This window comes from Pelobates fuscus, chromosome 3, assembly GCF_036172605.1.
Source record: "Pelobates fuscus isolate aPelFus1 chromosome 3, aPelFus1.pri, whole genome shotgun sequence".
In the NCBI taxonomy this organism is placed as follows: domain Eukaryota; kingdom Metazoa; phylum Chordata; class Amphibia; order Anura; family Pelobatidae; genus Pelobates; species Pelobates fuscus.
The window spans coordinates 401,191,987-401,207,415 of NC_086319.1; the positions used below are offsets into that span (position 1 = coordinate 401,191,987).

At 41.4% G+C, this 15,429-nt stretch overlaps 1 protein-coding gene across 1 annotated transcript; it reads left to right on the plus strand.

The window, feature by feature from the left end:
- The first annotated feature begins 4,484 nt into the window (after positions 1-4,484).
- LOC134601523 (1-phosphatidylinositol phosphodiesterase-like) lies at positions 4,485-13,879 on the plus strand. The gene is made up of 3 exons (XM_063446033.1): positions 4,485-4,527; positions 12,055-12,119; positions 12,684-13,879. Exons 2-3 carry the CDS (start codon positions 12,084-12,086, stop codon positions 13,539-13,541), a joined length of 894 nt encoding a protein of 297 aa, XP_063302103.1. The 5' UTR covers positions 4,485-4,527; positions 12,055-12,083; the 3' UTR covers positions 13,542-13,879.
- The last annotated feature ends 1,550 nt before the right edge of the window (positions 13,880-15,429 follow it).

The window sequence follows — 15,429 nt, forward strand, 5'->3', positions numbered from 1 at the left end:
TTAGTTTGCCCTGTCTGTTGTTAGCTCCAAAAAAGTTGCAAGGGTGGGTATAACAATGTTTTGTTTACCCCTTGAATGACAGGCAACATGTGGCTTTGTCCTAACTTAACCATCACATTGCTGAGTTAACCTTTTAAACCTTTTAAACTTTTACAGCTAGAATGTATATATGTATATAAAATGATAACAATCCATGCTCCGCAGATTCTACGTCATCTAATGAGATTTCATATTGAAAGAGTAACTGGATTCGTTTAGTGAGTATCCATAAAGAGTTGTTGAATTTCGCTTGATCACTCATAAACACTTCTCTGAAATCACCCCCCTCGTCCTATGTTTTATCGTGAGATTTCTTGCAGCTGTTGGCCACCTGATTAACATTCTAATTATATTCTCTAAATGTATTCGTTTTTCCATATCACATATTGACGTTCTGGCTACACAGGCAAATACGCATTCCCCCTCCCCCCCCCCATGACGTCATATTCCGGCTCCCGCAGAATCAGCAAACGGCGCGCGAGGGAGCAGAGCAGACAGGTTAGAGCTCCCTCGCCGCCTCTCATTAGAACGCTGCCGCCCGCCGGGGGTCCAGAAGGTGACCTGGCAGGAGGGAGCGCTTCCCTCCTGCCGATCACTGAAATCTGGCGCCCCCAGAGCCGGTGCGCCCTAAGGCCCTTATGGATGCGCCGGCCCTGACTACAACCCTCTGTTGCCTGTCACTCAGCTACTGCCTTACCCATTCAACAATATTGGAATCCAAACTTAAAGATTGCAGTTTATTGATAAGCCTTCTATTTGGAACAGTTTCAAAAGCCTTACTGAAATCTAGGTAAGCAATGTCTACTGCACCACCCTGATCTATTATTTTAGTTACCCAATCAAAATCAATAAGATTAGTTTGGCATGATCTCCCTGAAGTAAACCCATGTTGTCTCTGATCTTGAAATCCATGTGTTTTTAGATGTACAACAATCCTATCCTTTAACATGGTTTCCATTACTTTCCCCACTACTGAAGTAAGGCTTACTGGCCTATAGTTGCCCGACTCCTCCCTACTACCTTTCTTGTGAATGGGCACAACATTCGCTAACTTCCAATCTTCTGGGACTAGTCCTGTTAACAATGATTGGTTAAATAAATCTGTTAATGGCTTTGCTAGTACACCACTAAACTCTTTTAATTACTTGGTGTGTATTCCATCAGGATCCATGGACTTATTTATCTCGATGTGATGGATGTCCCTTTAAGTAATTTTGAAAAAAAAATATTTTTAAATGATAAACAATTGGGCATGCATTAATACAGCTAATTTAGGTTGAAGCTATAAAATGTATAAAAGTTGTGGTGGTGCTGAAGTAAAAAAAAAAAAAAAACAGCGTATAACTACTACTATATTCCTCTCCTTGTAGAGAGGAATGGTATTTAATTAGGGATAACCTCACACGAGAAGGATTTGGGAATTGATATAGACAACAAATTAGGCAGCAATATGCAATGTCAATCTGCCGTTGCTAAGGCCAGTAAGATTTTGTCATGTATAAATTGGGGCATAAATTCTCGGGATGAAAATATAATTTTGCCTCTTTATAAATCGCTGGTAAGACCACACCTTGAATATGCTGTGCAATTTTGGGCACTCGTTCTAAAGAAGGATATCATGGCACTAGAAAAATTGCATTGACGAGCTACAAAATTGATAAAAGGAATGGAGCATTTTAGTTACGAAGAAAGGTTAAAAAATGTAAATCTCTTTAGTTTAGAAAAATAGCGTCTGAGAGGGGACATCATAACATTATACAAATATATCCAGGGCCAATACAAACCATTATCTGGAAATCTATTCATAAACAGGGCTATACATAGGACACGAGGTCACACATTTAGGCTGGAAGAAAGGAGATTTCATCTAAGGCAAAGAAAAGGTTTTTTTACAGTAAGAACTATAAGGATGTGGAATTCTCTGCTTGAAGAGGTGGTTTTGTCAGAGTCTATACAGATGTTTAAACAGCAATTGGATAGATACTTGCAAAAACATAACATACAGGGATATAATTTCTAATTAGTGGGGTAATAGCTGCTTGATCCAAAGAGATATCTGACTGCTCTTTTGGGGTCAAGAAGGAATTTTTTTCCCTAGCTTGTTGCAAAATTGGAAGCGCTTCAGACTAGGTTTTTTGCCTTTTTTTGGATCAACAGCAAAAACATATGTGAGGAAGGCTGAACTTGATGGACACAAGTCTCTTTTCAGCTATGTAACTATGTAATTAAATAAATATATATTTTTAAGTATTTTATAAGGTTCTAAGTTCTAAACAATAATATTCAGGAATTTTGCTTAACGCAATTCACATGTCCACACAGAAGCACACCTGCTCATCCCCTTTTGTCAGAGAGATTACATACACTCACATTCACGTACACACACACAGAAATCCACATACTTGATTTTAATTTTTATTCTATACAATGAGGGTGCAGAGAGAAGCTGCGGTGTTCACTCTCTGTACTGACTGTGGCTCTGTAATGGTGTCCTCCAACCCATGTGTGTTGGGTGGAGGGTAACATATAACTAAGTAGGGATCGGGCAACTGGCCTCTTCCCTTATTTACCCCAGGGTGGCACAGTGGAGGGTAATATGAGTATGAAGGCTAGTATGAACCTCTTACTAGCTATTAGACTAAATCAGTGAATCCCAAACTAGTCTTAGTGGCCCAGCAACAGTCCAGGATTTACGTATTTCACTTTTTCAGTCCAATGGAGATACTGACAAAACCTGGACTGTTACTGGGTTGTGAGGATTGGTTTGGTAACCACTGAGCTAAGGGTTGCCCAGTGTCAGGGTGGTAGTCCGGTGCCCGGAACCCAGACACAGTGTCTAGGTGGCGGCGCATGGACCGGGACCCAATATGCCTGATGTTAAATGGGAGTCTTCAGCGTGGAGGTGGATTAGCAGGGTCTGGTGCAGGGTAACCGCACGCCCCCTGGTGTTGAGCACCAGCGTTTGTGCAGCCACAACCAGAACCCTGATTCAGCTTCTGCTGATCCAAGGAACTAGGAGCTAGGAAATAAGCAGACCTCCCAGGAGCTGAATAGGGAGGCTCTGCAGCAAGGGTGTATCCAGTACTAGAAACAAGACAAAGCTAGAACAGGCACCAAACATGAAAACAAGACATAACTAGTAGAACCCAGAACCAGAGAAGGATAGGAAGCTAAACCCAAAACATGACAATACATAAGGGAACATTAACTAAACATGGGCATGACTGGACAGGACTGAACATGGACAGGTATATACAAACTAAGACACGACAAGATAACATAGGCAAAACAAGAGGAGAAATAACTAAGTACTACATATGGAAATCATGGGGCTTTAGTCACACTATATGATCATACATTGCATAAGCCTGCCAACAACGCCAATGTACCCCATATCTGGCAGGTCCTACACTGCCTAATGTATGCTAAAATAACCACAGATTAAGAACACATATATAGCACTTACCTGCAAGAAAGGACAGAAGCTTTGAGCCGCTGCCTGCAGGAACACTGAAACATAATGAAAGATGGAAACAAACAGGTGTGGCACATAAAACAAACATTTAAAGGAAACCTGGAGACTGGGAAATCCAGGGACGAACTATAGGAATGAACCCAGAAATCCCAGCATAAAGAAAACCAGACATAGAATAGAAAACCAAAAACCAAGAAATATTAAACAAGAATAGCAAAAGGAGTACTGGATACCAGAAGCCATTACCAGAATGATCCGCAGCCAGGAACGGAACGTGACACCCAGTCCCTCTGGTCACAGTTCCCTTGATATGACCAGGGCAGGGCATACACAGTACATTGGTTTGATAAACTTCCCATGCCAGGCGAGCCAGCTGCCAACCAACAATATCCACTCTGTCAACATGATTACAAGAAAACAACTCCCACCAAGCATTGAGTGAGCAGGCTGGGACCTGTACTACCTGCTGGAAGTGATGGCCAGTGCAGTCTTTAAGGATCACAGGATTATCACTCAATGACTGAGAGTTGATATTCTTTCCCATCTCCTAAAAAAACATGTTTTGCAACTCTCATCATGCCCAACAACCTTTGGAAGAGACTGTAAATTAACAGATAGTCTTCTGCAAACTCCAGCAACCTAGTGTGCTAATGAAACATAGAGGAAGATCTGAGTTATAGTCCAATGTGGATACACAACTCATCGCTATGAAAGAAATATGGAGAATGACTGTCATTACACTGATATCACAATGAAGATATATGAAAATAATCACATTATGTTCGTTTAATATACAGCAAGATCATATGTTGTTCTGCAAATACTATATCTCTCCAAACTCGACCACTTATCTCACCCTCCCCGAGCTTTAAAACCACCTCTGGCTTTCTCTATCTCCCCCAGGCCTGGCCCATGTAACCCTCCCTAAAACCGGCCTCTGCTGATAACAGCAAGTTTTAAAACAAAGCCTGCAAATGCAGTGGACAGAGAGAAGCGAAAACATCATACTGCAGGTAAGACACAAATTTCACTATGCCATATACAGAAAAGGCATCTACTCTCTATGATACCATATACAGAAAGGGAATTGCCTATACTACACCGGGTATAGTAAGCACATCCTATACTACACCGGGTATAGCAAGCACAGTCTATACTACACCATGTTTAGAGAGCACAGCCTATACTACACCATGTATAGAGAGCAAACCCTATACTACACCATGTATAGAAAGCACAGTCTATACTACACCATGTATAGAGAGAGCACAGTCTATACTATACCATGTATAGAGAGCACAGCCTATACTACACCAGGTATAGAGAGCAAAGTCTATACTACACCATGTATAGAGAGCACAGCCTATACTACACCATGTATAGAGAGCACAGCCTATACTACACTATGTATAGAGAGCATAGCCTATACTACACCATGTATAGAGAGCACATCCTACACTACACCATGTATAGAGAGCACAGCCCATACTAAACTATGTATAGAGAGCACAGCCTATACTACACCAGGTATAGCGAGCACTTCCTATAATACACCAGGTATAGAGAGCAAAGCATATACTACACCATGTATAGAGAGCACAGCCTATACTATACCATGTATAGATAGAGCACAGCCTATACTACACCATGTATAGAGAGCACAGCCTATACTACACCAGGTGGTATAGAGAGCACAGATCATACTACACCATGTATCGAGAGCACAGCCTATACTACACGATGTATAGAGAGCAGAGCCTATACTACACCATGTATAGAGAGCACAGCCTATACTACACCATGTATTGAGAGCACAGCCTATACTACACCATGTATTGAGAGCACAGCCTATACTACACCATGTATAGAGAGCAGAGCCTATACCACACCATGTATAGAGAGCACAGTCTATATTGCACCATGTATAGAGAGAGCACAGCCTATACTACACCATGTATAGATAGAGCACAGCCTATACTACACCATGTATAGAGAGCACAGCCTATACTACACCAGGTATGGAGAGCACAGATTATACTACACTATGTATAGAGAGCACAGCCTATACTACACCATGAATCGAGAGCACAGCCTATACTACACCATGTATAGAGAGCAAAGCCTATACTACACCATGTATAGAGAGCAAAGCCTATACTACACTATGTATAGAGAGCACAGCCTATTCTACACCATGTATAGAGAGCATAGCCTATACTACAGTATGTATAGAGAGTACAGCCTATACTACACCATGTATAGAGAGCAAAGCCTATACTACACCAGGTATGGAGAGCACAGATTATACTACACTATGTATAGAGAGCACAGGCTATACTACACCAGGTATAGAGAGCACAGCCTATACTACACCATGAATCGAGAGCACAGCCTATACTACACCATGTATAGAGAGCAAAGCCTATACTACACCATGTATAGAGAGCAAAGCCTATACTACACTATGTATAGAGAGCACAGCCTATTCTACACCATGTATAGAGAGCATAGCCTATACTACAGTATGTATAGAGAGCACAGCCTATACTACACCATGCATAGAGAGTACAGCCTATACTACACTAGGTATAGAGAGCAAAGCCTATACTACACCATGTATAGAGAGCACAGCCTATACTACACTATGTATAGAGAGCATAGCCTATACTACACTATGTAGAGAGAGCACATCCTATAATACACCATGTATAGAGAGCACAGCCCATACTAAACTATGTATAGAGAGCACAGCCTATACTACACCATGTATAGAGAGCACTTCCTATAATACACCAGGTATAGAGAGCAAAGCCTATACTACATCATGTATAGAGAGCACAGCCTATACTACACATGTATAGAGAGCACAGCCTATACTACTGTATGTATAGAGAGCACAGCCTATATTACACCATGTATAGAGAGCAGAGCCTATACTACACTATGTATAGAGAGCAAAGTCTATACTACACCATGTATAGAGAGAGCACAGCCTATACTACACCATGTATAGAGAGAATAGCCTATACTACACTATGTATAGAGAGAATAGCCTATACTACACTATGTATAGAGAGCACATCCTATACTACACCATGTATAGAGAGCACAGCCCATACTAAACTATGTATAGAGAGCACAGCCTATACTACACCAGGTATAGCGAGCACTTCCTATAATACACCAGGTATAGAGAGCAAAGCCTATATTACACCATGTATAGAGAGCACAGCCTATACTATACCATGTATAGAGAGCACAGCCTATACTACACATGTATAGAGAGCACAGCCTATACTACAGTATGTATAGAGAGCACAGCCTATATTACACCATGTATAGAGAGCAGAGCCTATACTACACTATGTATAGAGAGCAAAGTCTATACTACACCATGTATAGAGAGAGCACAGCCTATACTACACCATGTATAGCGATCACAGCCTATACTACACAAGGTATAGAGAGCACAGATCATACTACACCTGGTATAGTGAGCAAATCCTACACTACACCGGGTATAGCGAGCACAGTCTATACTACACCATGTTTAGAGAGCACAGCCTATACTACACCATGTATAGAGAGCAAACCCTATACTACACCATGTATAGAAAGCACAGTCTATACTACACAATGTATAGAGAGAGCACAGTCTATACTATACCATGTATAGAGAGCACAGCCTATACTACCCCAGGTATAGAGAGCAAAGCCTATACTACACCATGTATAGAGAGCACAGCCTATACTACACCATGTATAGAGAGCACAGCCTATACTACACTATGTATAGAGAGCATAGCCTATACTACACCATGTATCGAGAGCACAGCCTATACTACACCATGTATAGAGAGCACAGCCTATACTACACCAAGTATCAAGAGCACAGCCTATACTACACCATGTATAGAGAGCAGAGCCTATACTACACCATGCATAGAGAGCACAGTCTATATTGCACCATGTATAGAAAGAGCACAGCCTATACTACACCATGTATAGAGAGCGCACAGCCTATACTACACCATGTATAGAGAGCACAGCCTACACTACACCAGGTATAGAGAGTGCAGATTATACTACACTATTTATAGAGAGCACAGGCTATACTACACCAGGTATAGAGAGCATAGCCTATACTACACCATGAATCAAGAGCACAGCCTATACTACACCATGTATAGAGAGCAAAGCCTATACTACACCATGTATAAAGAGCACAGCCTATACTACACCATGTATAGAGAGCAGAGCCTATACTACACTATGTATAGAGAGCACAGCCTATTCTACACCATGTATAGAGATCACAGCCTATACTACAGTATGTATAGAGAGCACAGCCAATACTACAGCCATGTACAAAAAGCACAGCCTGTACTAGACTGTGTATAAAAAGCACAGCCTATACTACACCGTGTGTACAGAGCACAGCCTATGCTACACCATGTATAGTGAGCACAGAATATACTACACCATGTATAGAGCACAGCCTATACTATACCGTGTATAGAGAGCACAGCCTATACTATACTGTGTATAGAGAGCACAGCCTATACTATACCATGTATAGAGAGCACAGCCTATACTACACCAGATATAGTGAGCACATCCTATACTACACTATGTATAGAGAGCACAGCCAATACTACACCAGGTATAGCGAGCACATCCTATACTACACTATGTATAGAGAGCAAAGCCTATACTACACCATGTATAGAGAGCACAGCCTATACTATACCATGTATAGAGAGCACAGCCTATACTACACTATGTATAGAGAGCACAGCCTATACTACACCATGTATAGAGAGCACAGCCTATACTACACCATGTATAGAAAGCACATCCTATACTACAGTATGTATAGAGAGCACACCTATACTACACCATGTATAGATATAGCCTATACTACAGCCATGTACAAAAAGCACAGCCTGGACTAGACTGTGTATAAAAAGCACAGCCTTTACTACACCATGTATAGAGAGCAGAGCCTATACTACACCATGTATAGAGAGCAAAGTCTATACTACACCATGTATAGAGAAAGCACAGCCTATACTACACCATGTATAGAGAGCACAGCCTATACTACACCAGGTATAGAGAGCACAGATTATACTACACTATGTATAGAGAGCACAGCCTATACTACACCATGTGTAGAGAGCACACCTATACTACACCATTTATAGATATAGCCTATACTACAGCCATGTACAAAACGCACAGCCTGTACTAGACTGTGTATAAAAAGCACAGCCTATACTACACCGTGTGTACAGAGCACAGCCTATGCTACACCATGTATAGCGAGCACAGAATATACTACATCAGGTACAGATAGAGCACAGCCTATACTATACCATGTATAGAGAGCACAGTCTATACTGCACCATTTATAGGGAGCACAATCTATACTACACCATTTATAGGGAGAGAACCACCTATACTACACCATGGATAGAGAGCACAGCTTGTAGTACACCATTTATAGAGAGAGCACAGCATATTCTGCACCTTGTATAGAGATAACAGACTGTACTACAAAATGTATAGAGAGCACACACTCTATACTACACCAGGCATAGAGAGCACAGCATATACTACACCATGTTTATAGAGTACAGCCTATACTACACCATATAAAGAGCACCGCCTATACTACACCATGTATAGAGAGCACAGAATATACTACATCATGTATAGAGAGCACAGCCTACACTACACCGTGTGTACAGAGCACAGCCTATACTACACCGTGTATAGAGAGAGCACAGCCTATACTACACCATGTGTACAGAGCACAGCCTATACTACACCGTGTATAGAGAGTGCACAGGCTATACTACAACAGATATAAAAAACACAGCAAATACTACACCATGTTTAGAGAGTACGGTCTGTACTATACCATGTATAGAGAGCACAGCCTATACTACATCATGTATAGCGAGCACAGTCTACAGTGTATAGAGAGCACCACCTATACTACACCAATTATAGAGAGGACAACCTATACAACACCAAGTATAGGGAGAGCACCACCTATACTGCACCATGTATAGAGAGCGCAGTCTATACTGTACCATGTATAGCGAGTACAGCCTATACTACACCATGTATAGAGAGCACAGCTTGTTGTACACCATGTACAGAGAGCACAGCCTGTACTACACCATGTATAGAGAGAACCGTGTAAACTACACCATGTATAGAGAGCACAGCTTGTAGTATACCATGTACAGAGAGCACAGCCTATACTACACTGTGTGTAGAGAGCACAGCCTATACTACACCATGTATAGAGAGCACAGCTTGTAGTACACCATGTAGAGAGAGCACAGCCTATACTACACTGTGTGTAGAGAGCACAGCCAATACTACACCGTGTGTACAGAGCACAGCCTATACTACACAATGTATAGAGGGAGCACAGTCTATACTACACCACGTATAGAAAGCACAGCAAATACTACACCATGTTTAGAGAGTAAGGTCTGTACTAAACCATGTATAGAGAGCACATCCTATACTACATCATGAATAGAGAGCATGGTCTACACTACACAGTGTATAGAGAGCACCACGTATACTATGCCATGTATAGAGAGCATAGCCTATACTACACCATGTATAGAGAGCACAGCCTTTACTACATCAGGTAGAGAGCACACCCTATACTACACCATGTGGAGAGACCACAGTCTACACTACACAGTGTATAGAGAGCACAACCTATACTGTGCCATGTATAGAGTGCACAGCCTCTACTACATATGTACAGAGAGCACAGTCTATACTACATAGTGTATAGAGAGCACAGCCTATAGTAAACAATGTATAGAGAGAGCACAGTCTATACTACACTGGGTGTAGGGAGCTCAGCCAATACTACACCATGTATAGAGAGCACAATCTATACTACACAATGTATAGAGATCACAACCCATACTAGACCGCATATAGAGAGTGTAACAAAACTTCTATTTTGCATTCCCCAGAGTCATTCTCCTAGTCAGTTTGGACATTTACTTAATATTTTATTCCCCTATTCTACTACTATTCGAGGAGACTAAGTACCGAACACTGACCACCCCCCTAGCTCATTAAGTTCGAACAAACCACAAGAATTCAGTGCTCTCTTTGTGTGGCCACTGTTCGTATAATCGAATGCCACGTGGAGGAGAAAACATGGGCCATCTTGTCGCACAAAAGCAGGCAGCGGGACTTAGTTGTTGAGTGCCTGGAACTCTGAGGCGACCACTCAATGCCCCGAACAGTGGTGAAAACATACGAATGCCTGCTTCTGTTCGCGGTAAGCCAGGAGTGTGCTGTTCAGCAGCTTTGTTCGACTGGATCTCCCTAACAAACACTGCCCCATAAGCCAGGGGACCCTTTCACCTTTTTATCCATTTACCTTGTTATTTGTTTAAAAACTCTCAAACTAGCTATCTCTGAAACTATGGAACTATTTTGGACAAGCCTCTCAAGAGCGGTCGGTAAAATCCTTACCCCAGTGACGATTCGACTATGTTCGTGGGATCTGAGCGCTTTTCTGATATGTTGGTTGCTCAGATCCCAGCTATCTGGGGATGTATGGACTATGGGGGTTCGGTTATGCAAAATATGTTATTGTGTATTTTAAAGTATTTTTGGAGTTTTGTGAAAAAGTTCATGTTTTCTGTACCTGGAGATAATTGAGTTTACTACAGTACTTAACCCAATTATCTCCCAGGTACAGAGGAAGGATTATTCTATTTTATGTGGGAGTGTCCTGGACCTGAGAGCCAATGCCATTGTGTGATTGTTTGTACTGTAGTCTACTCTCAGGTCCAGGGGGGTGTGCCCATTGCATGGCGACCTGCATAAAAGGCCAGCTGTGGCTACCATTAATGACATTGCTTTACCCCTTCATGAAGTCTTGGCTCATGTTTGGGGGATTATAGAAACATGGAAACATAGAATGTGATGGCAGATAAGAACAATTCGGCCCATCTAGTCTGCCCAATTTTTCTAAATACTGTCATTAGTCCCTGGCCCAGTGGCGTACACACAATCCATGGGGTCCCGGTGCAAAACTGATCCATATATAGAGATCACAGCCTATACTACACCGTGTATAGAGAGCACAGCATATACATGCATTGAAAGCTCACTGCACCAGGAGGGGCACATTATTTATTACTATTATTTATAAATTTGCAACAAATGCCATAGCGCTGTACAATCGCTGGATTAGCAGACATGTACTTTCAACAAGACAAGCTGGATGCACATAAACAGAGAGTGTTGGGGGTTCTGCTCAAACAAATTTACATTCTATACTACACCATGCAGTGAAGGGATATAACCAATATGATATCATGTATAGAAGGAATACAGCTTGTATATTACACCCTCACCTGCACTACACCATCATGACCTGCACAAGCACAGTACAGATACATTGCCAGCCTCCCCCTCACACCGTTACACCATGACATACCGTAACATAACATACATGTAATTTATCTCTGTCCTTTCAGGGGTTCCTGTAACATATTCTGCTATCACCATGACTCCACCATTCACATTGTTACTCTACTTACTGGTAAGTGAAAAAGTCAGAATTCCATTGTGTGTATATTGATAGCTAAACCTGTATTCTAAATATTAGATTGTAAGCTCTTTGAACTATATGGACTTTCTAACATAAACTATTCTGAATAAGGGGATGAAACAAAGTGTTGACTGTTGTAAGAGGACTGTGAGCAAAGAGAGACAGTGAAGTTGCTGTGATAGGAATTTGTTGAAGACGTGTGAGAACTTTAAGGGTCATGAGTGGTTGAAGAAGACGTTTGTTAGATGTGTGATCTTGCAACAGAGATTTGTCAGATAAATCATTGTCATTGTACTTATTATTGGGGAATTGGTAGTACTGGATCAATGGTTAATAATCACTTGGTTAAGACTGTGGTAGGCAAAATACATAGCTCCAGATAGCAATAAGGAAAAGTCCCATGGACCCCTACTAGATATGATTATTACATAGAGGCTGGTGGAGAATCCTGGGACTTGCAGTTAATGATCAATGGGAACATGAGTTTGCTTCTTCTTGGCACTATTTTAAAAGATGAAAGCATAACATTAACATCTACAACCCATATATCTTTAGATTGCTGAAGTACTAGCAGAACAGACTCCAGCATTTGACAACACAGAAAAACCTTCTCTAACGTGGCCAAATTGGATGGCCAGTCTCCCAGATCACCTGCCACTTTCCTCCTTGGCAATCCCAGGCACCCATGACACTATGGCCTTTTATGGTGGGTCACTTGCTCAGTGCCAGAGTTGGAGACTAGGTGACCAGTACAAAGCTGGAATTCGGTTTCTGGACATCCGGTGTCGACATTATCAAGATCACCTACCTATTTTCCATGGAGTTTCCTACCAACGCACTGATTTCACACAAGTTCTCCGTGAAACGGTGACATTTCTAACCCAATATCCAAAAGAAACAGTTCTGATGCGTGTGAAGGAAGAGTACGAGCCATACCAGAACACAAGAAGTTTCTACAAGAGTGTGGCTGAAGTGGTAGGAAATATAGGAGAACGTTGGTTCCTCAGGACAAATAGTCTTCCTACCCTAGGAGAGGCCAGGGGAAAGATCATTATTCTACAGCAATTCTCATCAACAGACGGTCCAAATTTTGGCCCACCTTATCCTGGATCAATGAGTATTTCAGATGACTATGAAGTCAGTGATGCTGATGTTAAGTGGAGGGAGGTGGAAAGGCATTTCAATGTTGCCATAGATGGTGATACAAAGAAAACCTATCTTACATATACATCTGGAGTGCACTGGCTTCTCTACCCACCAGAAACATTAGCTCGAATAATTAACCCTAGAGCAAACGAGCACTTAAAATCTAAAAATTCATCAGTAAATAGGAGGAGGTCAGTAGGTGTAGTTATCATGGACTATCCTGGAGGAGACCTTGTCAGGGAAATTATCTTGAACAACTGGGTGTAACAGAGAATATGAGAAAATCATGAATATAGTAAAAGTTCTAACATTTTTAATTAGGGGCAGGAAACAGTTATTCTTTTGGAGGAAACAACCTCACAATTCACTCACACAATGCAGCTCTCTAAATGTGAGGAGCCTGGTAGTCAATATCGATAATCGGCACGCCAAGATTGTAGTGGAATAGTGGAAGGATAGATGTATGAGTGAGGTGTATTTGTCATATAACAGTTTATTCTTTCTTGGAAGCCCCCTCATATTACCGCATTGCTGGTAACTCCTTGCTTCTGTAACTCTTCCACTGATGTGTCCCTGCACCCATATGGTGGTTATGGTGGTGTTAAAGGAGAACTGTCAATTCGCTAGAATTTACACCACTGAACAAAACATTAAAAATAACTTGTAATTTGGGGGTGAGGGTAGTAGGAAGGGGGGGGGGGTTTCAAGAAACACTCCAGTTTCTTTTTCTAACATTTTTTTTTCTTTTTTTTTAAGATTTAGCAAATTACATCATATTCCAGGCAAGGCAACGACTGGAAATGGAGAGGAGAAAGAGAAACATTGCTTAATTTCTTCTCTTCTCTATATACTTTCTCTATGCTGACTGCCAGATGCAAAAGACAGAGTTTATAACAATGATTGACAGGGAGTTAAGATGAAGACACCCAATGTAGAGGAGTGGATCTCTACATTTCATTATATTTTACAAACCTCACAAATATTTGTTAACCACTTTAGGACCACATGACGGACCATCATGCAGTAAATTCCTGCTTGTACCAAGAAACCTGATACCTGAGGTTCCTTTCTGTCAGCTGGGGCCACAGTTAGTGGCCACAGACTGACAGAAGAGATATGAGCCGTTCTCAAAGTAAAAGCTGCTCATAGCCCAATAAATCAATTTAAATACCATGGCTAAGCAATTGTTCTCACCTGAGGTAATTTTAAAAATGCAATTGTGTCCCCCAGCCTGCCACTGTCCCACCCAGTGGCAGGGAGACCCCCAGGGTCTGAAAAGACCTTGGGAGGTCTCCCTGCATGTCCATCTGCTCCTGGATCATTGCTGGGCTTTGCCGATCTCTGTAGGAGCTCTCCCTCTCATTGTGTAAACAGTACTCACAGAGCCCTTGGCATGGTGTGAGTTGGGAAGACCCTCTGATGATGGCAGTACTGACATCTGCAAGGGAATCCCTCAGAGGTAAGATTTGGGGGTGCGACTAAAGGATGGGATTAGGACTTGGATTATAGGTAGGATTATGGGTAGGATTAGGGCTGGGTTATGGGAGGATTAGAGGTTGGATTAGAAATTGGATTATAGGCTGATTTATGGCTTAGATTAGAGATTTGATTACAGAGGGTTGGATTAAGGGCTGCATTACTGGTTGGATTAAGGAATCAATTAAGGGTTAGATCAGGTACAATGCTAGTGGTAGGATTAGAAGCAGGATTGGGGGTAAAGGTATACATGTGGGGCATCATTACTCGAGAAGAATAGCAGAATACAAATATTGGGTGTTTGCACTAGTGGGACACGTACTAATTTGATCTAGGTTTGTGATAAAATGGTAAAATGAAAAGTGTCAAAATGCTCCTAGTTACATAGTCTGGGGAATGTACTTTCTACAAATATATTCCTTTGGATAGCGGTTTTGAATCCTGTGACTACTATAAAATTTGTAATCTCAGCATGCCAGATTTTGTAAAGTTTTAGCTTAAAGACCGTAATTCACACATTGCAATCTTTGTTTTATAACTTCTAAAAATGTATTGAAATCCTAGACCAATTTTAATTACATACAGGAGGCTCCTGCAATGTTTAGCAAGCTATTAAGAGACCAGAAGATAAGAAATTCTAATTTTAACAGAATTTGCAATAACGGAAGTGTAAATATTA

Bases quoted from the DNA above. Each gene is read 5' to 3' on its own strand.
- LOC134601523 (XM_063446033.1), top strand. From the start codon at position 12,084: ATGACTCCACCATTCACATTGTTACTCTACTTACTG. The intron at 12,120-12,683 runs GTAAGTGAAAAA...ATATATCTTTAG, and splicing joins CATTGTTACTCTACTTACTG to ATTGCTGAAGTACTAGCAGA.